Source organism: Numida meleagris, chromosome 3 (assembly GCF_002078875.1).
Source record: "Numida meleagris isolate 19003 breed g44 Domestic line chromosome 3, NumMel1.0, whole genome shotgun sequence".
NCBI lineage: Eukaryota > Metazoa > Chordata > Aves > Galliformes > Numididae > Numida > Numida meleagris.
Window position 1 is genome coordinate 42,375,195 of NC_034411.1, and position 27,482 is coordinate 42,402,676.

General features: G+C 35.9%; 1 protein-coding gene across 16 annotated transcripts in view; it reads right to left on the reverse strand.

The window, feature by feature from the left end:
* AFDN (afadin, adherens junction formation factor) overlaps positions 1 to 27,482 on the reverse strand; it is a 118,744-nt gene that overhangs the window by 56,903 nt on the left and 34,359 nt on the right. For 10 of the 16 annotated variants that reach the window (XR_002436551.1, XM_021390302.1, XM_021390311.1 and 7 more), the window contains exons 2-14: positions 26,400 to 26,595; positions 24,519 to 24,634; positions 22,800 to 22,963; positions 21,506 to 21,666; positions 20,355 to 20,512; positions 14,507 to 14,618; positions 13,947 to 14,114; positions 12,109 to 12,153; positions 6,449 to 6,543; positions 5,206 to 5,468; positions 3,689 to 3,758; positions 1,455 to 1,573; positions 191 to 252 (exon numbers count right to left, since the gene is read on the reverse strand). Coding sequence is in view for 15 of the 16 variants with exons in the window: in XM_021390302.1 (XP_021245977.1) it covers positions 191 to 252; positions 1,455 to 1,573; positions 3,689 to 3,758; positions 5,206 to 5,468; positions 6,449 to 6,543; positions 12,109 to 12,153; positions 13,947 to 14,114; positions 14,507 to 14,618; positions 20,355 to 20,512; positions 21,506 to 21,666; positions 22,800 to 22,963; positions 24,519 to 24,634; positions 26,400 to 26,595 (1,729 nt within the window). In the remaining variant the exon portion in view is untranslated. The remainder of the gene's footprint in view (positions 1 to 190; positions 253 to 1,454; positions 1,574 to 3,688; positions 3,759 to 5,205; positions 5,469 to 6,448; positions 6,544 to 12,108; positions 12,154 to 13,946; positions 14,115 to 14,506; positions 14,619 to 20,354; positions 20,513 to 21,505; positions 21,667 to 22,799; positions 22,964 to 24,518; positions 24,635 to 26,399; positions 26,596 to 27,482) is intronic. The other 6 variants (XM_021390306.1, XM_021390301.1, XM_021390310.1 and 3 more) reach the window with 3 other exon arrangements.

The window sequence follows — 27,482 nt, forward strand, 5'->3', positions numbered from 1 at the left end:
CCTCAATATCAGTACCTCCTCATCCTCCCCAGATAAATCAATTTAATTAGTGGATAAACTATCATCTGTTCAACAGTTTTTCTTTTCAACATTTACTTAAATGACATTTAAGTTTTCAAACTGTCTGATATATTACACTACAGAAAAACATATCAATAATTAGGTGTTTGTAATATTGCAGTTTACTCACAGCTTTCCCTGAATTCAATACTGGCAGGTAGGATCAGTTCTGGTCCATGGGTATCCTGAGGTCTATAGAAGGAAGACAAGAATTGATACAAACAATCCACATGGGAGATATTAAATCCTCTGTAATAGATTTCTCCAATACTGGTACTGATGCTGACACAACATCTTTCCCCAAAACGTTCCTTTTCTTTACCTGTCCTCTAGAATCATTGCAGCTATTTCTGCCCACAACAGATCACAATACAGAACTGAACTGTGGAGTCTGCATTATTGATGAATGTCCTGTTTTGCACAATATGGCAGACTGATAGGATCAGTTTGCCATCTGCTGTTGACAGGATTCAAATAATGGATTATTCATTGACACATGAAAGAAAGTGAATGAAGCTTCACCTGAAGAACCAGTTACAAAAATAATGTACTTCACTACTTTTAATATCGTCCAACATGGATGTGAACTCGGTCAACTTATTTGTTCTCTTTTTGTGGCAAGGAAACAGAAGTAAAAATCTAACCTCTATCTGCAAACAACTGTTGCTATGCAACAAAGACACAGAATTCTTTCCAGCAGCCCCAAAACTACTTCCTCACTTAAGCTAACTGAAGTGTTCTTTCCAACCAATATCCATTAAAGAATTCACTGAGGATAAACAAAAACAAAACAAAACAAAAAAATCTTTCTGGTGTCTGCAAAGGTTAAGCACACGTTTCATTCCTCTCTTAAGAAAAAATATTAATTGGGCTGTTCTCTGAAGTTAAGTATATTTTTAGGAAAAAATACAGAAGCTTAAGAATTTTGGCATGTAATCATCACTTTAACCACATATAACACAGTAAGCAGCTTTCTACTAGAAACAGATACAGCAAGCTATTTACTTTAGCTACACTAACGAGGCTTTCCTTCAATTAAGCTATCATTTTCTGTGTTCCCTAGACACATACAAAAGAAACACTAAGTTTTGCAATAAGGAAATTTAAGTTAAAACAACTCTATGATACAATGTTAACCAACTTGCTTTGTTACTTTGCTGCCAGATACATTTTAGGTACCTACTGCTTTTATAGAAAACTCCATGGACTCTACGAAATTAATTTCACTGAGCTAAAACAGCCTGAAAGTCTAGTTAGGGTATGTCTAGGAATGGCACAGAATATTACTTAGGGTCTGCTTCCTCCAGTAAGCATGGTATCAGGTAATATTACACTTCAACACTGCTGATGCAGTATTCTCCATTATGAGAAGTAACAGATTATCCATTTCCTACCTGCTTTCCTGTCGGCGATAATCTTGCTGCTGTTCTATTCTAATCATGGGCTTCACCATTCCTCGCTCGGCTGTGCTGGATGCTGATGATGTCCTGTCACCATCGAGCCTGCTGGTGCTCTAATTCAGAACAGTGGGACAGGTGTTTAGCATGCAGACAAAGGATTAGTCAGTACTCATGCTTGGCACTATTAAAAGGAAGTGCCAGTCTGAGGCTTTGATAAGCGATGGCAAAACAGACAAGAAGAATTCAGCACATGATACAGTAACTCAGTGAGTATTTTCATCACAAAAACACAGACGAGCACACCTGCAAATCAAAAGATCCCGATGGCCAGCTAGAAGCAGCTTTTTGTTAATATATTGCCAGAATATACATAAACTTAGAATATCTTATTTAAAAGTAGCATAGATATCAACACAAAGAAAGAGAGTTCTCATGAACAAAGTTAAACGTATTTACAGATTTAAAACTAGTTATATTCCCCTAACTCTGTTTTGGCTACAGCTCCAGGTGCTTACACTACTGATCCATGCCACAGTTTATCCTTTCCTTAAGGAAAAGTCTGATCTTGTAGAAAGTATATAATTTTCCAGGATAACAAGGGGCAACTCAAATCATGCGAGTTTTTACAAACAAGTTGGTTTTACTCAGTGCTGAGGAAGATTTTAATTTATGCTTTCCAATTACATGTCAAATCCTATTACAAAGAGGAACAAAAGCACTGCTTGAAGCAGTGAAAATTCCAGCAATTATTTTTCAGTATAAAAAATTAGAAACAAGCATCAACAAAATACAAAGGGCTTCCACATTTTCTAAGAAATTCCCACAACTAAATAATTGGCTTCGACACAATAAAATAAAAAACGTGAGGATTTAAGCAAGAGTTTAAATGTTATTTTTTTTCAGTACTGACATGTCAAACTGTAAATCACTTTTCATCACTAGGTCTTAGGGAACTATAATGAAATCAATCATATTCCAAATAAAAAGTTGTAAGAGCAACTGTTAGAAAACCAGTGAAACACCAGTGATCTAACAAGAGTTAAGTAACAAGTCACAAACAAGTGCAGTTTGAGAATCTGCCTGACAGTTCGAAACTGTTACATTTTCCCAAGCTTCATAGGTCCACTAAAGTATTTCTCCAGTGAATTTAAAAACTACACGAGACACGCTACATAGTATCATGCATGTCGGAAACTCCAATTCAGAGCAATTTTGAGACATTTTAGTATCTCATTTGGTTTTTGTTGTTGTTGTTTTTCCTTCTCTCTTCAAAATGTCACTGAGCAAATTCCTATCAGTTAAAAAATGCATCTGAGATGCAAGAAACTATTACCACAGTCAAAGCTACAGAGGAGAAAAACTGAATCGGAGATCTATGACAAGAGGAAAAAAAAAAAAAGAAGAAAAGTTTAATTAAAAGTTATCAGAGTATTACTAATATCTGCACTGTCATACCATTAAGTTTCTTTATAAGTATTTCAATCTGATAATAGCAGTAATAAAAGAAAAGAAAAAGTCCTTTCTGTGAGGACTGCTATATTTCATACTGCTGAAATAATCTTTCCTTTCATCTGTGGCATGCGATTAGAACAGGCATTCACCATTGTGTCATTTTACTCAGTTTGTTTACTCTTGGAAAACGCAACTTTGGCACAGAATATATTAACATAAAGACAATGTAAAAAGAAAGCAAAAAGAGATTATCACCTCATAAAATGTTTATAACTATGATTGCAGAGACTGTTTCTCTGATCAGTGTATACAGGAGCTCTATTGAAATCAACAGTCACATCCATTAAATTTTAAAAGCCCAGTTAAACTTGACATCGAACACTTTCATATTTTATATAAAACACTTATTTGCCCTATAACAGATGCTACAGTCATGGGCTACATATATGAGACGTTAATAAAACATTTCTAACATGGATCTATCTCTACCCACGTGCTCTCTGATTAATCAGATTATTCCAGGCTTGAGCAGTTCCCTTTCTAAGAGGAAAAAAATGTTACTATTCTTGGCAAAGAATGCATGCCAAATGCCCATTTGAGAAACAAAATGGTCTTGTGAGGAATAAGTAAATAAATAAATAAGTGTGCATGATAATTAATCCAATCCAAAGAGTAAACGGCTGGGGGAGAAGGACAGGCAGCACAAATACTACTGATAATATAATTTTGATCTAGCATGAAGTTTCATTATCTATTATTGACTTATAATACAATACCTTGCTTGCTGGTAATGCTGTTCCACTGTGAACATCTCCCTCCAGATCAAACGTGGTTTCCTGAACAGCTCTAAAAGACAACATTTGAAGCACTACTTAGAACTTTATATGAGTAAACACTTAGCAAGGGATTTAGTACATTAAAATTCAGTGAGGTATACCATGATACCTGTTCGCATAACTTTAAAAAACACTGTATCAATTCTTCATGTAAGAGCACTACAAGAATTTACACAAATCATTTTCTTTGACAAAACAGATTTTTAGTTACATTTCTTCCTGATAAACTGAGAAAAAAAAAAGCCACTGAAATATTTTCAGCATGTTATATTCACTGCAGTAGACTTGCTGACACAGGCTGCCCAGAGAAGCTGTGGATACACCATCCCTGGAGGTGTTTGAGGCCAGGTTGGATGGGACCCTGGGCAGCCTGAGCTGATGCGGGGGGTAACCCTGCCCACACAAGGAGGTTGGATCTGGGTGGGCTTAAGGTTCACTTCCAGTCCAATCCGTTCTAATGAATGGCATGACTGAAGATATAGATAGGCTTCTTCCATTTGTGATCAGTAAAATTTTAGTATGTCTAAGGCAAAGGGCTGCCTTCTCCTAGCTAGGAGGAAGCAAATCACTGGACATCCCGGCTCTTTGATTTAAGAAAATGGAATTTATTTCCAAATGGTAAGTGTCTCTGCATGGTTGGTACATTCTATGTAAGTACCAGTTTGATGTATTAACTTCCAAAAACTCTCCATAATTTTCTTGGACTTCAGACTGGATGAACGGCTTATGTTTCACTCATAATGAAGAACAGGAAAGACACTTCCAATATTTTCTCATTTTCTAGTGCTTTTCTTTCTTTTTTTTTAAAACAAACAAACAAACAAACAAACAAGAAGCACAAAGTATACTTCCACATTACAATAAAGTGAAGAAAAATATTTGAAATCGACATCTGTTCACTCAGCAGACTGGCCAAAAGAGACTCATTGTTCTCTAAGCCACATCTTTCTTTCCTAAACGACTGCATACTGTCATAGCAGTTTCATTTTGACCCTGACAGGATGGAGAATACAATGCATTTATTTCATGCCATACCGTTTGATATTGAGATTGTTTCTACTAACCATTTCTATAGCCACTGAAGAGAATGCAAGTCACTAAAATCATAATATTTTCATTATGCACTTATTAAAAAGATAAATGTAGAGAAACAGTAAGATGCTCTTCTGTACTGTTAGTTCTTGCAACACAGAAACTATGAGACAAGTAATCACACTGTAAAAATGGTTGGCATATTGAAACATTTAGCTCCCTGCTTAATCTGAGTATTTCATATTGACACAGATGCTTGCTAATCCTAAAAAAAATCACAAGGTGGAGCTCAAGTATTAAAATAGCTATAACACGGTTAATATTTAAAAGCAGTTACTTGGAACTCATTTAAAATCATGCTCTAATCATTGGCCATTTATAACATTCTCATTCTTTGTTTTTCCAGGGCTTCTTATTGTACTCACCCAGCTTTGTGCCTTGGGCCTTTGACCATAAGGCTTGCATCAATAGGTCTTTTAGGAATAATATGGTCCTGAGTGGGATCCACAAACTTAAACACGTGAGATGATCCAAACTGAACCTTCATTCCACTTTGAAGCATAGTGGTTTCTGAAATACGCTGACCTTCTACATACGTTTCCGCATCAATGTTTCTTGGGGTTACAGTAACAACTCCATCCATATTAGTGAGGTCACAATGATGAGGCTGAATTCCTGGACCAAATAACTGCAAAAAGAAATTATTAACATGAAATAAATTACATTATACAGCAGCAGAAATTAAAATGGTAAGATGGAGCTGCAGCTTACCCTATTTACTGACTAGTAGCATAACTCTGCTTGCTTATGAATTCAACACAAATGTGTGGTACTAAAGTCATGTGAGCTTCACTTCAATCTTCCTTCCAGGAGTAATAAACTACACATTTAACTAAAACATGCAACAAGAATCCTTTAATGAAAAGGTATTAAATTCTTTGTCCACATGCTGTTTAGAACTATGTTTTTCTCCATTGGTTGTTTCAACATAAAATATCACAGTGAAAGTATTTATAGGCCAGCTTGCCACACAGACATAGATGCAGGGTGCTAGAAGAGATCTCCCAGCATGCAGCATGAACCCCATATAACTGTTTACGCACCTTAAAAATCCTATGTCACTCAAAGGGGTTAAGACATTAGGACTTGAAAGTCACGAAGCAATTAGGATAATACTAATACATACTATTGGAAATTAAAAAAAATAAGTAAAAAAAGAATATACCTTTTTAAATAATCATAGAATGGGCTGGGTTGGAAGAGATCTAAAAGCCCATCCAGCTGCAACTCCCTTCCATGGGCAGGGTTGCCAACCATGAAATCATGTACTAGATCAGGCTGCGCAGGGCCTCGTCCAACCTGGTCTCGAATGCCTCCAGGGATGGGGAATCACCACCCTTTGAGTAAAGAATTTCCTTCTCATATCTAATCTAAATTTCCCGTTTTAGTTTAAAATTGTTCCCCCTTGTCCTGTCTCTATCCGTCCATGTAAACAGTCAGTCTCTCTCCTGTTTATAAGGTCCATTTAAGTACTGGAAGGCTTCAGTGGAGGTGTCCCTGCAGACTTCTCTTCTCCAGGCTAAACAAACCCAACACCCTCAGCTTTCCTTCATAGGAGAGGTGCTCCAGCCCTCAGTTCTGTCATCTGGGTCTGCTCTTTCTCCATACCTGAATGGAATTGTCGTCAAATTTTTCAGTTCCAACTTCAGTGACACTTAATTGTAGACGATAAAGCTTTGGTTTATCTCTGGAGTCAGAACCATCTGTGGAACAAATGACAAATATTAATTCACAAGTTATTAAAGCTCAAATGTACAATAATTGTCTTCCAGAAACTTAATTTAGAGCAACAATATTCATGAAGAAAATTAAAACAAAAATGAAAAAGCAACAACAAAAATTTGAGTGACTATCATTCAAGACTTGTTGTATACTTTTAAGTTGTTCATCAGAGTCTAAAACCATGGAAAGTAAACAGGGCCCTGGCAACAGAGTGCTGTTATCTGAAAGTACAAAGAGCAAAGTAATCAGGAACTACTGTTCTGAACATACTTTCGAAAACTTTGTCTATTTCCTTGAGAGTTTAAGTAACACAATTTTTGTTAACCTCTTAAGATTTCATGTATGCAAATATGGTCTAAAATTATTTTGAAAATAATTGGAAAAATCTGTATATTACTGTAATCATAATATTTATAGTTTTCAGTAAAAGCACAGATTATCAGCAACATCTACAATCAAGTGAGTGGCTGACATGCTAAACTGTTTTCTATTCACAAAATACTGAAATAGGATGACATTAAATGAGAATCTTAAATTTTTTTTGTTTGTTTTTAAATCTATGATGGCTTTAGTCTTGATAGACAGGACTGTAGCACTCCTGAGCCTTATCTTTACAGTTCCATTGATTCATATTTTCATCTCACAAGAAAATGTGGTCAAAGATTAACTTTATCTTCTTCCTCACATCCCCCCAAGTACATATTCTCCAAATAAATCAAAATGTAGCGAGATACACAAGATGCAGCATAAAATTTAGTTGTTGTCTTCACAGGCTACCATAATGGGTTTTGGCATATAAATAAATCCTTCCCACTTCTCAGAAAATACTTAAGACACTAAACCAATACTTTTACTTCTGACTTCAATCCTATTTTTTTCCGCCAAAGGGAGCATGCAAAAAAAAGGGAGGGAAGCTGCAGAAGAGACTTTCTTAACTGTGGACATAAAGAATGGTTTAAAGTAACCCCTGCAAAATACTAGAGAATATTATTAAAGCTATGGCCCACCCAGTGATATTGTTTTCAGAAGAATTCCAGCCATTTTCAAATTTTAAATGAAAATCAATATAAACAGAACCTCCATAAATCTGATTATTAACTCCCAGCATTGTTTATTAAAGACAGAACACATTCAATTTAACCATAAAATTTCACTTAATCTATGAAGCACTTGAATCATCCTTCAATGAAAAGTATTAAATGAACTACAGTCAACAACACAGTTAAAACGTAACAGTTAAGAACATTGATCAAAAGCTGAAGATACAAAGGAAGTGAAGCAACAAGATGAAAATACAAAACAGAAACAGAACACACGAAGTGAATGGGAAAAGGATGAATCATCAATAGGATTTAAACTGTATTGATATGGGTAAAAGTGTAACAGGTGCTCCTAGGAATATGCTTCTTCTGGGGGTGCTGTGATGTTAGTGGGACATCAAGACAACAGGCAGAGGCAGTTCACAGAGTAGCATTCTAAATATCAAAATTACATGCTGACACAATAGTGACCTCCCATTACTGAACAAATTTAGAATCACTGCCATAAAATAGTAGCGTGTCATAATCCATCAGGAAAAAAATAATATTAAACAGTGAGAGCAGTCAGCCCTCCAAACTTTTTTTTTTTTTTTTTAAAGGTACAGGGATAAAACTCTTTTTAAACCCAATATTTGAATATACAGACATGCACCCAATAAGACTATATACTAAACATGGTAATACTAACACTATCTTCAGCAATTTAAACAGTGGGCACTTTTAAAATACTTAACAATCCTATTCAGAGATTACACACCTGCCCCTTCAGCATCATCAAATGCAGACATATAATACACAACTGAATTCATTTGGCTGCTTAACCCCAATTCTTGTCACCGTGTCTCCCCAAAACCCACACATCAAAACCTAGAGTGGCTCTTTCATTGATTTATTACATAATCCAAACATCACATTTTCTCCCTTTACTCAGATTCCAGTTTTACAGAACTGACACTAGGAGACTGAGAGTAAATTTTGGAGAGAATTATCCTAAGTTCTACAAAGGAACAAATGTCTCTAAAAAAGACCATTTTGCTCTACAGCAGGGGAGGCGTGTAGAAGGAAGGAAAATTGCTTTACATAGTCATGCAAAGTCCTGTATTTCCTGATTTTTGACAGCTAGATGCTCATCTAAATGTTGTTTAGAATGCATTCCTCAGAAGGCATTACAGCAGGCTGCATTTCTGCCCTATCTGTGGCAAAGCCCAGACGACCAAAGTCCAAGAAGGCTGTTCTTAGCCTTTAAGGGTTGAACTTCAGCACTTCTGCTTGTTTGGAAAGGAGATGTATATGATTTAAGTCATATGTCTTAAGATCCAGAAGTTGTGCAGTAAAAAAAATCATACATCGAGATTTTATATCTAACATAGTAATTATTTTCTTTTAATTCAGAAATTTGAAAGGTCAAAGTACTCAGAAAGATGGACATTAACAAAAAATACTGGAAAAAAAGAAAAAGGTATAAAGAAAAAGTATGAATCCTACTCAAAACTTGTTCACTTAATATGAATGCATAAGTAAATATTTGGCCAGGATGGCCTGTATTCTACTTATGACATTCATGGCTAAACAACATAAGCAGAGCTAAACAGGTGCAGGAAATATCTAGTGGTGTTAGGTGGTTGGGTTTTGTTATTTTGGTTTTAAGTTTAAAAAATTAAATAGGAACATCAGTCTCCCAGACACAAGCTGAAGAACTGAGGACAATTAATGAAGAAACTGAGTTAACCATACATAAACTTATCTGCCTGACAAAGTTTTCCCCAGTAACGCTACAAGGTTTCAGATACATTTGGTACAGTTGGCATTTGAAGTTAAGTTTCACAAGTTGTTTTCTCCCCCATGATGGAAGTACACATGCAAAGAAACATACGCATCTGTGTACACTGCCTATCACAGGTTGAAAACTTCTATTTCAGAAAATAATCCTCCATCAAAAAAGAGATCTCAGTACCTAAGACAATGCAGGAAACAGTGACTTACAGAAAAGGGCTTTTAAAAAACACTATAAAACACACGGTACAATAAGATGCATCATAAATTACTCTTCAACTATACTCACTAGTGAAACTGTTTATACAAAACCTGTTAAAACTGTGGTGTTCTATTGCTCTCTGTGCTATCACTCTAATACAGTTTTCATGGTTTGCCTTATGCAGTTAAGATTCAATACTGCACTAAATACTGCATATAAAAATGAGTTGTGAGCAAAAGTGAATAATCACTGTTAAGTACATAAACTCAGTGATTCATAACATAAACATACAGTTTTATACAACAGAAAAAGACAATACAGGCCTCCTTTCACAGATGTTGCTTTTTACTGCAGTAATTCACCACTACAAGGTGAACCCTACACAACTCTGGAGAGGGTTTCAAATTGATTTTGCGAATCCAGTGCTTGAAATTACTCAGTGAAATAAAAAGCATCTACTTGAAACCAGACTAAACAAAATGATGTAAATCAGAAAATAGGAAATAAATGACTCCCATCTCTACAGGCATTGTGCCTATTTACTTAAAACTTAGTTTAAGCTTGCATTGCTATAGTAACTCACGCAGGAAATTTCCTCCCATCTAAACTCTTAGCGCTTAAGAGGTTTAAAAAAAAAAAATGGGATTGACAGATTTGAAATATCTTATCAAAGTCAAAAGATGAAGTCTGCTATTGAATTTCAGACAAGATATGCACTGCTAACAGAAAGAGCCAACAGCAAACATCTGTGGTAAAGGAAGATTCAGCGAGGAATGTGACAGACAACTAAGCTTTTTCAATCTAACGCGGAAAAGTGTTACCACGATACTGCAGTTCTGTTCTCAGAAAGAAGGTTGGCTGGGGAAATCGCTCTGGCCAAGGTTTTTAATCTTAGCCAACTTCTAGTAAATCTTCTTTCTTAGTTGTTATATCTGTATGTTCTCAGCCTTTCCCATTGCTGACAATTCTACAATTCATGGTTGCTTTTATGAAGTGAGGCAGGAAGAAAGGTTTTTTATTTTTATTTTTAACCCTTTATTATTTTTTAGACTAGGAGGATAAATGCTACAGGCTCACATCATGAAGATGTGTTTTTGTCATTTTTCTCATCCTTCAAAGATTATGACTGAACAACTGAAGTTAATAATACTTTTGAATTCATCAGCCATCACAATCACAAGTGATCTTAATGGCCTTTCCAACTAAAATCATTCCACGATTATATGATAACCTACAGAGTATCATCTATCTGCAGTACTGTCATATCTCACTTCATTTCTGTTACTATCAGACTAATCTCATCTTATTGATTCACTTGCAAGATTCAGAATACAGAGACAATTGCTCACTGCTGTATTTACAGCCACAAGCTACTGAGTTGCATCCTCTATTACATGGCGCGGAATTTAATCTTCAGCCTATAAAAGTCATACAAACCAATCTGCGACACAAGCAGCTGTGCAGGAGTGGAAAAACAGGATATGCTTCTAGTAGCACACATACCGAATTAGTGTAATTGCACAGAGTGTGCTATTCAAGACTGCCAGATTCTTCTGCAAGAACAGAGCCAGTGCTTTGATGGAAGTACGTTTCCATCTTAGCTTCATCATTGAGTTGCTTCTGTGATATATCCAAGTACACTGTATATATCTTGAGAAATACGTTGTTCTGAAGAGATTCTAGAATACTAACTCACAACCCATATGCTACTTTTATAGCAGTCTACAATATAAAATGAGGAAAAGGATATTAAAAAATGATATTAAAGGAAATTACACTTTGGTAGAAATGCCGGTATCTTGACTCCTAATGTCAGAAGAAAGTGGCATAATGTCCCTTTTTCGCCAAATGGACAAGAATACATCTGCACGTTACACTTAATGTGGAGACAGAATCAAAGGAGAATCAAAGATCCATAATGATGTGTAGATTAGATTATCAATTTCAAACACTACCGATAAGACTTCTGCTAAGTATACCCATATCTCTTTGATGTATGCTGTTACTGTTAGACAACAATGTAAAATTGCAATTAGAAATACAAAAGGATGTTATGGAACACTACAAAGCAGAAATTGAGCTCATTTTCTAGTGGTCCAAACACTATTTCCTGTAACAAAAATCATTTGTGATGACATCTTCAATGCATCAAACATTGAGGAACACAGTTAAGTTTCATGCCATTTACCAAACTCACTTAACTATGAATTCTGCAAGTAGATGAATCAAAGAACGATTTCTTCCTACCACAATACTATTTGTAGATCATCCCTCAAAACTTAACTGTTAATCTTAGCTGGAAGGTTGAGCTCTTTGGTTAGTAGCACATTCATGACCTATTTGATATCTATTCACCAAGAACAATTAAATTGTAGCTGACAAGCGAGACAACTACTTCACAGAGCGGTCCCTTGGAAAAAAAACAGTAAGATAATCAAGACAGCCTTTCATTTGCTCAAAAGAAACAAAAGATTCACAGCCAGCGATGTTTTTAGTGGCTAATGAGAGAACAGTATTAAATATAGCGTTACCTTCATAAGCGTGATAGTTGTAGTAGGCAAAGTGATTCCTTCTCCCTGGGGTTAGAAACACATGCAGAGGACCCAGGTGAAGGCAGCAGCAGCAGAGAGATACCATGCAGAACATGCGGAAGAGGGCAGGAAAAGAAAAGACAGGAAAGGGTGAAAACTGTAGCCAGACAACACTTACCCAATTTATAAGGATGAAGTGCATTTAACTCATTCAACTTTAGAAACTGCACAGTATATAAAGACATCAGTTCTACAAAGCTACTGAATAAAACAACTCCTATTATTGTTTAGGAAAGCAACAACAAGCTGTTAGAAGAAAAATGTGAACAATAGGTCAGTCCCACAGGCAATGTGTGAAGGCTCAGTGCACAGCCTTGCCACCTGTGTCATTTCAGACTGTTTTTCATTTCTCAGTAACCAGATGTTTCACTCCACTGCCAAGGCAGCATTTTAATACTAAAGCAACTAGGCTCTATGAAGAGTAACAGTTTAGAGAACAATAACAATAGAAAGTACTATTAAAAAAAAACCCACAGAATATTCTTTGGTTAATCTAACTTCAACCTGTAGAACACAAGACAAAATATATTTAACACTATATACTGTTAATTTCACCTGTCTATATAACAAACAAAAAACCCAACGCTATTTGACTATAATCAGAACTGCACGCAAAGTGTTAGAGTAACTCTTTTTACAGAACGGATTTCAACCTTGCTACGTGAAAGGTAAGCAACCAGACTTCAATTTGTAAATCACTTGTTTGGATATCTGAATACATCCTAGTTAGAGCTGTTAATAAAAGGAGCAGCAGATAACTAAACCATATAGATGTTAAAAGTCTACATCCCAATCTCTAAACATGAAAACAACACAAATGAGAAGTTTATGTGTTTTAAAATTTGGCATGTTATAAACAAACAAGCTCCCTTAGATGTCCCTATATCATAAAACTGTCCATGATGAAGAAGTCCAAAGGGTTGCAAAGAAGTCTAAACTAAAGCACAGCCTTGCTAGCGATCTGAAGTTTATGCACAGGCTGAAAAATGTTCAGTGAATGAGTTTGATTTAAAAATTCATGTTCTTGTCCTTCTAAAAATTTATTTTTAATGCACGGCACTGCCAAATGCAACTTGTAAGGTATGTTGCAGTATACTTCTAAACATAAGATAACAGAGTTAAGAAATGCTTTTCTGGTTGTTTTTTTTTTTTTTTTTTCTCCTTCCCCCAAACAGCCATATTTGCAACAAAAATAGGATTTAGGTAGATTTTAAGTGTTTTGAAAATGGCATACATATGTATATTTTTAAACTACCAAGAATATCCGCACTTAGTTCAAGAAGAGAGGCCTCAGTGTACTTAGTCCTCCAGAAAAATCAGTGGATATAGGACAGCAATGAGGTAAAGAGTCCTACTCATTTTAAAATCAAAGGATGTTGTATTAAACTGTTCTACTAATTACCAAGTTTTAAACCTTCAAATCCAAAGGAAGGTGAGAACTGAAGGAATGTTTGGGTTTGTTTTTTTTTTGACACATGTAAAACATCATACGCATTTGAAACCAGGCTAATAAAGTCTTAGTCAAACATTTCTCCCTTTTTGCATTTTTTATTCCAATAAAATGACAATATTTATTCCAATATGATAGCAACATGAAACAACTGCATCTAGATATTCCAAATTCAGAATCTGACAGGAGGAGACAAGCACTGAAGTGATGTTCACTTATACCGTCAACATCAGACTTCTGTTTTCAATGGAACTCTTATTTGTAGAAAAAAAACTGACACGGCTACATAATACGGTAATTTAGTTTACTAGATAAGCAGAATTCTTACCTGGGCTTAGTTCTACCAGGTATGGTAGTTTCTCAGGAGGAAGGCAAGAGCCGTAGCCAGACCCGTCAACTCTTTCCTTCCCCTTTAATGGCTTTCCGTCAGCTATTTTCTTGGATTTCTTTGGGACATAATCAGGAGGCCGCCTTTTCAACTGAAAGACTAGTATTCCTAAAACACAGTATTATATATCCTTTGAGTCACACTATCAGTGAATAAGCACACATCCAATATCTATTGTTTTATAAGTTTTCTACAGGATTACTTTCAGCTTACTAAGTTCCTGGCATTTATGTAGTTACTTGTAAGTTAGGACTGTTTGAAAGATTAATACCTCTCCATGATGGATCATTCAAAAACTTCAGGATGAAATGTATAACCCTTCCACTGCCTAAGGATGTATTACTATAACCGGTGCTGAATGAAATGGTAAATAACTAAAGGCACCTAGACTTAAAAGTGCCTCCAAAAACAGATGTTCCAATTTCCTGCTTTACAGGCATCCACAGACATAGCTTACAGTACTCAATGCACAAAAATCACTTAAAGCTTTTCCAGCATACCTTTATCACTGGGCCATTCCCTGAATATCTGAAGTGGACACTCATCATCATCTAGAATAGTTTCTTTAGCACCTTTATCATCAGAGTGCTGAGCACCAGGAGGCAGAATGACCTAGAAAAGAACAATTGCAAGCTTTCAGAGGTGTTACTAGACACTCAGAGTATTCAGGGGTATATCTTCTAATTTATTTTTAAGATACATATATATGTATGTATATGTATATGCATATTTTTTTTAGATAACAGCAGATAAAACGAATTAAGTAACTTGAAATACATTTTGCTTTCCAAGGCTTCTTCTAACTTGTGGTTAACCACATTTCCCAGAATATCAGGCAAATTTAAAAACAAAGGAAAGCTAGTTAGACTTAAACTAGACAAGGTCAACCTTCAGCAAACAAAATTATTTCAATTTCTCAACAATCAAGAAAACAGAAGTGAAACATCAGTGGAAGTGATAGCTGAAAAACAGAACTGAAGTTTCCTTCACCATCTTACACACTTTCACTTTGCTAAAGCCATTCTGTTAAAGCAACTTGTAAGTATCTTTAGAAGCAGCAAGACAAGCTGGCAAAGAGAACACTGTGATACCACTTGCATCCCTGTTGTGCTTAACCTTCACCTGGTCTATACAGAGAGTAAGTGTAAAAACTAGAGCATCTGACAAATGCTTCATGCTGTCTAGCTTTGAGGAGGAACCAAAAATATGCATACTTTGGGAACTAACCTCAAAGTGTTCACACTTTTTATAGCTACACTCTTATGAGGCTGAGGAAAGGGAAAACCTTGATTCATTTGTTTTGACTCAAAAGGAGACATGACCTGTTATTTCACACACATTAGCATTACTGCTCCCCAAAGTAATAAAGCATAAAAACAGCGATAGCCAGGATTACAGTTTGTGACTAGCTTCTAAATTAAAGATAAATTTCTCATGTCTGAATTTAAATAATAAATAAGTAGATAACATTTTAAAACCCACAAACCTTTTACTACCTCATTTGTGATCCTAACAGTGCTATTTAAATCCACAGGAAGCTCTATTTCAAATGAACTACTCCACATTATTCCTATCTCTGAGCTATGACCCAGGTAACGCCTTCCAAAGTTAAGGTAGGTATCGGCTGCTGCACACAACCATGCTGCAGCCCTCCAGAGGCTTCTAACTCTTATTTGTCACCTCCCCTCCACACCCACTGCAGTGTTAACTAAGTTCCCACAGACACACCTCAAACTTCCTTTCATCTTCCTCCAAGCAGGAAATAAGTACATTTAAGATCACAAGTATTTAATTGAGTCATTGGTCTTTCCCTAAAACTTTTTCTATGCAAAACCTGGCTAAACATAGGTCTAATTACATTATCTTTAATTAGATTTTCAAATAGACAAGATACTGTGAATTCAGGAAAATATTATAATTTATAAACCAAAGGGAAACAGAAATACATCTAAACTCAAACCTTATCTTGCCAAACCACTCTTTTCCTCTTCACATCTCAGATTTTAAAACTGATTATACTTACAGGATAATTTGAATTAGGTACTCAAGTAACACCATATTTCAAGGTTTGCGCAAGAAACAACTATTTTAAAAATCGCAAACCCCTCAAGATCAAGCATAAAACACAGAAACCACACACTAGAATTCTGCTTACTCAAGGGCTGAACAATACTAGATTGGAGAGCAAACCAAAGAAAATACAAATGCACTGAAATTAGAGGAAAGATGAGAAATAAAAACACAAGGGCTACAACATGACCCTGATGTTAATTTCTGCCTTGGAACTTGGATTAACATCTACACTGGCATTCCGCTTAACTAAGAGCAGCAGTGATAGTAAAATGGAGAAGTTGAAGAGAAATGGTCACAACAGCAGTAATCTCCTCGACCTTCCAGTCAGTTACTATTACTTCCATCTCACAAGAAGCGTGAGCTGATAAACTCAGACGTACCTTGCTTAAAAAAAGGCGTGTGACCTAACCTACAGCAAAGACACAGAACACCACAACTGAGCTTAACGGGCCAGGAAGCTCCTAATCACAAAGCAATTTTAGAAAACATCTCACCCATGCTTTATTTGAATACTGCCTCCATCTCGCATAAGGCTGATTTTCCCACATTTTAGAATTACGGAAAAACATAGTTTATACTGTGATTTATTTATTTATTTATTGCCTCACAGACACAGCTTTGCTTTCATAGTGAGAAACAGAAGGTGTTAAATATCCTTTAATGAATCAGGTATATACATTCCTCTGCTTTCTGCAATGCAGTAGGAACTTGAGATGGATAAAAACTAGCTTACGGTCACAAGTCTTAGCAACTAGCAACCTACCAAAAAAAAAAAAACAAACAACTGTACTAGATCAGGAAGAATATACTCTGCTTCCTTATGGTGGTATTCACAGGCATGCATATCATTAATTTACTCCAACCTACATTTATTGATTCAAAAACCAATGAACCATGCAGAAAATACAAGCTAAGAATCCTAAATAAAGAAACCCGCAGCAAGTTAAAACTTATCCTTGCAAGACACTTTCTGTGACCAACCAATAACAGAAGGTAATACTTAAACACTTAAGTACCCTGTGATAAGTAAGGGTCAAATTTAGCTACAGAAAAAGTTATCAGATCTAGCCTTATCAAAAGTTTCAAATAAAACAAACCAACAAAACAGTACTAGAACAGCTCTTCTATAAGATCTCTCACTGTGTTTTAAATGAATAAATAGTAAGTAAAGATAGATACAAGGGGTTCGTTTACTTAACGTGAATTTTAATTCATTTTAAATTTTCCTTGCAAGTTAGGAACACAGGTTCCGCCCACGTCCCTGAAAAAAACACATTGGAGCTTGTTAAAAAAACCAAAACCAAAACACTCATGTATTTGATGTCTGTTTCTGTAAAAAGAAAAAACAAACAAAAGAAAGTCCTATTTACCATAAACTGCATGTTTTTGTTTGACATTACAACAAGTTTACATCTTATCCTCAAGTAATTAAGAATCGCAGCATGCTAAGTCTAAGGTCTAATCAAGATTCCATTCTAGGAGTTAACCGGCTTGCTGCATGCCTCATGTCTTATGCCCTAAGTGAATATACACAGGTAGCTTGGAAGACTGTCTAATTAATTTGACATCTTGAGACATGTGCGGTGAACCTCATATTATGCAGGGAAACACAAACCAAGTGTACTGAAACCAGCAATATACACCGGAACAGACTTGCATTTACTCGATTACATGGAAAAACCTCAGAATTGGGCATAGAGATCCAGCAAGAAATACAACAAAGTGGAATATGAAAGAAAGCAACTAATAGGAAATAATTATAATAAAAGTTATCAATGGTAAGCATTGAGGAAAAAACCTTACCATTTTCATGTTTCAACTAAAACTTCGCAAGTGAGTGCACTTGATTACGTGTAATTTTGCAGCCTTACAAAGGTCTTGTAATGTAATTTTATATCTGTTTTAATAGTTAAATAAATGTGAACTGCTTCAGTCTTCTTTTAAGACTTGTCACCTGCCGCCCAAAGAAAACAAAGCATTTGCAAATCCCGACTAATAGGAAAATGAAGTTATTCAGTTCTACTGTGCACTGCTTTAAACTTATGAAGTTGAAAATAGTAATATGTACAAGATCTGTTTCTAACAGAATACGATAAAGTATTTGAAAAACAAGGTAAGGGAAGAAGCCCTGCCAGAGGTAAAGAACGCCTATGGTTCTTCAGTGAAGTTATGCTAAGCTGCAATGAAACCCATTTACTGACGTATTTGTAGGTTTCCAAAAAAAGAAGCAACGTTGAAAGAATTATCAGGCTGAGTCTAGGATGTTTTAATATTTCCAGCAAAGAAAGCAAATTCATAAAGTATGTGGGAAAAAAAAATTAGATTTTAAAGTCAGGTTAATCTAAAAATACTCAACTTCAGTAAAAAGCAAGAACTGTTTTAAAACCCAAAGACTTAATGAACAGAGGCACTCAGAAAGGCCAAACAGGTTTTAGCCAATGACTTTTGATGAACAAAACAGCAAGGTTTTCTGCACTTGAAAGGTACTTTAAAAGATTGGCCATTAGTCAATGAGTACCACTCATATTTAACATGTGAACAGAGAACTTAATTATAGAAATTTATGGTATGAAGAAGAGGTATCCCCCAGAAAAAGCAAGGTATTCTACAAATGTGCTTCCCTGAAAATGAAGTTAAAGCAATTTCCTTCAAATCCCAACATCAATGCAACATTCCCTGGACTATTTTCTACATTAAACACCCACAAGCTAGCCTGAAGAACAAGTGGAAGTATAAGAGGAGAAGGTCATTACAGCAGGTACTTGCAACTGTTTCCCTGGGATATAAGCACATAATCACTTCAACGAATTTCCTGATATATAGATATTTCGGAATACATCATAACACCCTCTAATTCCAAACAAAACAGTTGATCAATACAAAATATCTTTCAAATTCTGAAGAAAGTCACAATGTTTCTGCTGCAAGCTACAATTCTCTCAAAACATCAGAAAGACTACAACATCAAATCAGAAACATATTTAACAATACTGACGTCTGAGAATCATTAGTTTTATTTATAGAATAGACAGTATTAAGATAATTAGCATACTTAAGACTACACATAGAAAATCTTCACAGCCAAAACTGAGAATCATTTTTAAAAAGCGATCTGTCATAAGAAAGAGTGCAGTAACTATTACTTAAAAAAAAATCTTCCTTATGATAATAAAAAGTACGAGTATTTAAAATCTTAATGTAAATTAGCTTTAATAGTTGAGACCACAGTTACAGGTTAATGAACATTTTCATATCTCACCATTCTCTTTCAGAAGTTGAATTGGACAGAGGTTTATCATTTTTAATCTGTACTGTCCATGGGCCTTTTTTACACAGCTGTACCTATCAGAAACAGTGATTCTATAAAATCCACTCAGAACTCCTTAAATAATTAGATTCTGAAAGTCAGTGCAAATTTTAGTTAAATGTTTAATCTTTTCTGATGTCTAATGAATGTAAGCTACCACTGAAAGGCATAAAGCACCTTTAATAGAGTTTGGACTAAGCAGTTCTGACTCTGAGCAGACTCATTTAGTTCAAGTGAATAGGGCTTATTCAGCCTGGAAAACAGAAGGCTGCGGGAAGACCTCATTGCAGCCTTCCAGTATTTAAAGGGAGTTTATAAACACGAAGGAAATCAACTTTTTACAAGGGTAGATAGTGATAAGACAAGGGGGAATGGTTTTTACCTAAAGGAGGGGAGATTTAGATTAGATGTTTGGGGGAAGTTATTTACTGAGAGAGTGGTGAGGTGCTGAAACACGCTGCCCAGAGATGCTGTAGATGCCCCTGGAAGTGTTGAAGGCCAGGCTGGATGGGGCCCTGGGGAATCTGATCTAGCACTTGATCTAGCGGTTGGCAACCCTGCCTGTGGCAGGGGGGTTGGAACTTGATGATCCTTGAGTTCCCTTCCAACCTAAGCCATTCTATAATAGCTTATGCACAAAGAGCACAAATGTTGGTCTCTGCAGGGTTAACTAATATGTCACAGTTGTATAAAATAAAAGTACGCTTTGTGGCATCAAGCCACAGTATGAAATCCAAAAACACATTACTTTCATTATTCATGTTTACCTGTGTGTCAAGTAACAACTTAAAATGAGATTTTATCTGAAAAATCATCTAAGAACTCTTAGTGCTGTTAAATTTTTTTTTTTTTTTTTGAAGTCAGCTGTTGAACTACCAAAGTCTTTCCATTCAATTTTTAAACCACTGATAAGAACCAAAGTAAAATACAAAGCATGGGAAGAATTATGACATAATAACTTTACTTACACGAGCGATACAGTAATCCTTGGGGTTCTCCTTCTCTAGGCCATATTTCTCCAGTGCTTCAATAACTGCAAAGTCTGCAGTATCCGTAGTTGACAACAGGATTGTCTTGTATGGTATATTTGGTTTTAAACTGTCCGCATAAATTCTCAGCGTCCCACCTTGGAAACAAAATTCAATTAACATTGCTACCACAGAATAGAAAAATAAAAAGAAAAAAATAAAAAAAAGAAAAAAGACTGTAATTGATTGTATTTCTAACAGAACCTAAGAAAGAATGTCTTTAGAAATCATTTAGTCAGCCCATTAATACAAGGTAGTTTACATAAAATCCTCAAAATGTATTTTGATCATGGGTAAAAGCCTCCAGTGATGCTGTATTCTCTAAGCAAGCTTTTCACCCTACACTTCACCATCTTCACCATTCTTAGAGAGGTCAAAATGAAACAGCGAAAACAGCTGGATGAAGAACTGATCTTTCCCATCTTAACAGCCAGCTTGTACTGATCTCTGAGACTCTCTCCTCTCTTTGAAAAGCCCATGTCAGACTCCACTTGCGAGCGATGTTTTCTATACCTCTACTCATTCTTCACTACTCTTCTGTGGATAGAATACTACTAAAATTGCTCCATTTGTCTTGCATCTAATGACAGTGCCTATACAACCACAGTGTTTTTTATATTCACATTAACGACAAGAAATATTTGATCACTGTAATCCACAAGATCTACCAGAGAACCCTTCAGGCAGTGCTGAACAAATATTCCTTGTCATCTTGCATTTGTGCCACTGATTGCACTGCTGATCACTGAAATTGTTCGTAATAAAATGAATCACATTCATTTCAGAAGGCTTCTCTGATTTGTTGCTTTCATAAATCTAATTCTGTCCTTGCTCAGCTCTGTTAGTAAGATCAATAAGCATATTCCCTCCCAACAACCTGCCCCTAACTCACACTAGTCATACAGTACACTCCTGTGGAAATCTTACCTCTATGAATCCTCTGTTCCATTACACCATATTTAACTATTGCTTTCTCTAGTATCTTTTTGTACTTTAAGGTTAATTTAAGTCAAATTCACAGGAATGCTGGCCTTTAAAATACTCATTCAGTAAACAGATTGACACCAACTTAACCAAAGTAATCTACATACCTGAGTCTGGTCTGCCATCAGAACTACGAAATTCCTGCATTCTCTTCTCTAGTTTTTGCTGCCGCCGTCGTTTCATAACCACCTCAGGATTAGATATTGTGCGAGTGAAGCTGGTCTCAGGCATATCTTTGTAAACTTCAGCTGCAAGGCGAGAATTCTCACTGCCAAATTAATTGAAATAAAGAGAGAAAAATTGCCATTAATACCTGAAAATGAAGCAATGCCTCCTATTTCATTCTGTTGGCCCATGACATCAGAGGCAGATGGTTGCTGGTATGGCAGTAGAGGTTGAACCTTCCCACCAATATTCTGTTACATTTTGTTGCTATGTGACATATGGCAGCAGAGGGGCTGTCTGACAAAATGGCATCTGACATGGAAGTGCATATGAAACGAAGGTGGGTCATGTTAAAAAAATAGTGTTTTGTAGCTGAAAACGTGTTCTATCAAATAGTGTTATTGTACTCTTTGTACCTATTGTAGTTTCCATGGAAACAAATAGGAAGCATTACTTTCACAGCAATCTCTCTCACTCTCTCTATATATCCCCATCACTTCATAAAAGTCAAGTGGAATCCATACATTTAGAAGATCATTTAAGTTATTGTTAGATCATTTCTATACTAATAGCACTTATACTAGTATTAGGACTGTTCATGAACATGAGATAATCAGCAACCAATTTAAGTACTGACAACTGCTACCTTTCAAGGAAGAAAAGGGGTCTTCTACACCTCTCACAAAGAAACAGATGAGGCATTACAGGAACTTTATATAACACCCCTAACTTTGTTGTGAGTTACAAATATTGCAAGTCATGTGGAAGCGGAATTAGTATGTGCTTGTAGCTCATGACTTTTCTTCTGCTCATGCTTAAATAGAATTCTACTTTAATTTTTTAAAATAAGATCAAGCTAAGTAACTGTACAGAATTGGAAAGCCCAGTACTGACACATGAAGGAAGTTGCAAAACCTGTCCAAGTAGGGCAGTACTACACAAATGAAAACCAATCCTGATCTCAAAAAACAACCCACAAAACAAACAACCTTGTAGTCAGGTGGTAAGTCAAATGCAGCCACCTACAAGTACTATTTTCCTGTCAAAAAACAAAACTTTCCCTTCTCTAATGAAGGAAACATACCCAAACTTGCCAACCTTTATTTTGGTTTATGACAGTAAAATACTTATGTCAACTACTGCTAAAATAATAAAATGGACTTATTTGGTAAAGTGAATAAATCCTTTAAAAGATGATGTGTGTTGCATGAACTGACCAAAGTTTATGACACTTACATATCATCCCCATGAAGAAGTCGATCATCTTTATCTGATGCTTGTCGCAATGCCTCTTTTTCACGCCTCTTCTTTTCTTTTTTTTCTTTTTTTGAAAGAGTTCGTTTGAAATTCTGTATTACTCCTTCTTTTTCTTGTTTTTCAGGGCCGTTACTTTGAGCCTTCTGAAATAAACCAGTTTAAAACAACTCCTGTTATTTTTAGTCTAATGAAATGTTATTATTAGTTTTAACTTTCCAGGTAAGTCTGATTAAGACATAGCATCACTAACATGAAAAAAAAAAACACTCCAGGCAAGTACATTCCCTAGAGGTGGGACTAATACTCAAATGGATAACACAAAAGGCCATAATAATTTCATATTCCAAAGCAGGTATGAACTGATTAAATACCCTGTATGCAGGAAGTATCCTCAAGCAACATAAGAAACAACAGAATTTTACTTGAATACTATCTACTGTCTACTTGGCCTCAAAGATAACCGAAACAGACTTCCACCTCCCAGTAAAATCCACTTCACCAAACAATGTTACACTTAGTCTTTTTTCAAGACCACCCTGTTGGAACATCAGATAAGAGCAAACTGCAAAAGGACAAACATTAGAGAGGACATTTCTCCTATAGTGCATTTTTCTGAGATGCCCTTCCATTGTCTTCTTCTCCAATTCCTGCTCCTTGTATACTCAAGATACCTATAATCCTCTGGTCATTTGCCTTCTGTGTAAAAAATAACAAAAGGAGAGAAAGATTGTGCATGGTTTTTGGCTTCTACCAGGAAGCAAAGTAGTAATCTTCAATCCTTCTTCTCTGTTAATTCAATGAAAATGAATAGCACGACTGGGAAAAGTAGAACAAGACATCATTAATTTTCTTTCCTCCTGTCTAATACAGATGCATCCTGTAGTCAAAAGCATAGCATAAATGCCAAAATAGCTCATGTACTTATACCCAAAGCATCTTTAAAACTAAAAAGCTCAAAATCCAAGAGTAAATGAAATTTAGTGCTCAGCTCAAGATGAGTTTGTCTGAAGACAGCCCATTCTAAACAGCACATTTTCCATAACTATAAACTTAAGACCAAAACAGAAGTTAGATGTAATATATACAATTAGTTGACTTCGGGAGCCAAAGCCTGATCTAAGTTCATGTTACTAATGAAATGTTTCATGATTAATACAAAAGAAATGAGAAGAAAAAAAGAAAAGAACGTCAGCTATACTAAAACTTCATGTTCTTCATTTTGCTGTGGAAAGGAAAATAATTCCCCATAAAGAAATAATCTTCCACTAGTTTCTTTAAGAAATTAAATGTTAATGAAGCAGGCAACAATTTTTAGTTAAATAATTCTCTGGCATCCACCTTTAAAGGCTCCGCAAGAGGTGGGATTACCTCTTACGTGTTTGCCATCATAAACTATTAGAGGATACTTTTACTTCATCTTATTAGAACAAAGTTTTCCGGGTATTACATGCTACAATACCAGACAGTTATGTGGATCAAAGTATCACAAGTAATTAGACTGTAAAAATGCTGCATGGTGAAGGCGGTGAGGATGCATTTAGAGTACTTCAAAAGACTTGCTGTAGACATCCAAGATCATCAGCAGCAGTCGTTATTAGGAATTAGAAAAACAGAATTCGAAAAAAAGTTTTGTTATATGACCAAGTCCCATAAATTGCAAGACTGCTGTTACCACTAGCATACTGTTTAAAGCCTCACCTTTGGAGGAATTGTATCATTTTCATTCTTGAGAACAAATCGTCCCTCTCGATCATCTTTGTTCCAGTTTAATTGTACAACAAGAGGCTTCTCATCCACATCTAATCTTCTTTCTTCTTCAAAAAAATGAAAAGTGTTAACAATTACTTGGTACCTCAAGAGCAAAGAGATTTAGAAAGAAAGCTGCACTTTCGCTGAACAGCACATAGTAACACAACCACAAAATGGTAGGGCTTGGAAGGCACCTCTGGAGATGGCCCAGTCCAACGCCCCTGCCAAAGCAGGTTCCCTAGAGTAGGCTGTACTGGAAGGAATCCAGGTGAGTTTTGAATATCTCCAGAGAAGGTGACTTCACAACCTCTCTGGGCAGCTTGTTTCAGTAATCAGTCGATGTTTTCCTGAAGGCATAGAGCCTGGTGGTTTCAGGAGGCAGAAATAAAAGGCTCCTTTCCAACAGCCAATCCAAGTGAATTCCCTCTATCTATGTAAGATAAAGGTCCACAACAAGCAGACTTGTGCACTTTCTTTCTCAGAACTGAAGCTCAAGAATCTAAGATTAACAATCAGAAGTCGTTTCTGCAGCTAAAATCCTTGAAACTTCATAATTTAATGAGACTCTGAAATACGCATCTTCCTCATTTAAAATTTAACTAGTCTGACTTTGGCCCAAGAACTACTACTGTTCTTTAAAGACCATAAAAAAATAAATCAGGCTATAAAAGAAAAAATCCATTATGTACATGTACTAGACAAACTTTATTTAGTGTGTTTTATCCATTTTACATGAAAAAAATGGAGAGGGTGGATAAAAAAATTAAGCAACTTCTATTATTTTATATCCACTCAGAAGTAGGAGACAGTATATACACACAGCAAGGCACTGACATCTTTGCATTTACATTTTATTTAATGTGAAACACCCATACTGAGTAAAGCGCTTCTCTTATGAGCCATACTTCAAACATCAGGAACTTTCCCTGCAAAGGAAACTATTCTATTTTGGCTACAACTACAGTGCTAAGGGATTTAAAACAAACACAATCAACTTAAAGCAGAGAAAATAGTATTCATTGCTTTAATTAGTGATGAAATGTGCACTTTTTTTTTTTATAATCCCTTATGACTTGCATCTAGTCATCACTCATAGACCACGGAAAGTGACATACACTCCAATAAACGTCAGTACTTTATCTCAAATTATATTAGTTTCAGTCATTCAAAAGAAGAATTGAATGTTTTTAAGACACTAGTTTCTCATAGTTTTGAAATGAACCACTGCACCCTACCAACTTCCAACTTGAAGCATTCTATTGAAGTGAGGGATTATTGGGAGAAAACAGATTCTAGCAACATCAAAAGACTGTTTAGACATCTATGCTCTTCCTGGATAACACTAAAGGTTCTGCTCAAGAAACACAGCAGCTTCAGACAATAAATAGGATGTTGAACTTCCTCCAGTTTAGTAGTAAAGGCTACCTTACAACATAAGGCTACCTATCAAAGGCCCGTAACATCACACTCTCAAGTGCTCCAATTTAACACTTCCATTCTCCCATTATAAATCCAGCCTTAATTGACCTGTCCTAAAAATAGCAACTCTCTCACAAATGTCACCAAGGTAGAAGATGTCAAGTAATTTAACAGTAATAAGCAAGCATTTAATAATAATTAAAACTTACACGAACTGCAGGCCTAATAGACATACTTACATTCCGAAATACCACTTCCTGGTGTAACAATTAGTAGAGACATACGTAACAACAACAAAAATCCTAGTCTGTTATACAGCTCAGATGCTGGGAGCACAACTTAAAAATATTTTGGCTACAGGAGGGTAGGAAAGCAGAAGAGATGCAGGAAAAAGGGTGAATAAGTACTAACCTCCACTGACATGCACCTCATAGAGCGAGTATTTAGGGGATGACAACATGCGCATGTCTGGCCGGAACTTCTCTGCAAGAGTCTCTATCACATCTTGAGTTGTGGCAGTACTTGAGACACGGATACATTTTGTTGCAAAGTTTCCAGCTGCTTTGTCTTGAAAGTAAAATCTCATTACACCATGAAATTCCAAATCCTGTAAAAGACATAAAAAATAATAATAATTAAAAAAAAATACAAGTTTGCGTAATGGTTAGCAGTTCAGAACTCCGTTTGTTAGAAACATTTTATGAAGTCATAAGACATTCAAATTGGTTTTCCAAAGTCTGAGGACACTACAGTTTACTGACACGGACAGTGAAAACTTGGAAAAAACAAGATTTTCCATAAAAAGAAATCAAGTACCCTACATGACTGCAAATATTTAAAACTTCAATCTTCAAGTATTCAAATTTCAAGTTACTTTCATGTTTACCTGAAGAAAAATTAATACACACTTTTTCCCTCACATAGAAGCATATCTAGAGATCAGACCCAACCTATTCCATTGCCCACAGCTTGCCCTCATATCCTACATCTGTAATAACACAAGCTAAATATAATTGAGCAACTGCAATGTGTGTCAAAGAGAACAGCTTTCTATCACAGCAGTCCCACGCATCATCTTTTCTTTCTGCTTTACCCCACCACATGCTCCCCTGTCTTAGGTTGACATTCATTTGTCCCAGAAACAGCCTGATCAGGAAGCTACATCAACTGAATTGGGTTTTATTTTACATTTTCAGAAAGGTTCATCTTCAGTACAGCTCCCTAACCACTCCAGTGTTGCCAAGTTTACTGCCTAATAATCACTGCTTGTGCCTTCATTTTCCAGAAGTTTTCTAGTAGATATATCCCCTGGTGTTGGATGCTATGGCAGGTTCCATACTAAGCACAGTCTTTTCCAGTAGCGCACCTGATCACAGAAAAGATATCACAACGTTACCTTTTTGCAGCAAAAACCAGAAACATTTATTGAAGCTATTCTATCACTCCAGGAAAAAAAGTATTATAAGCTGCACAGTAAGATAAACATCTTACCCA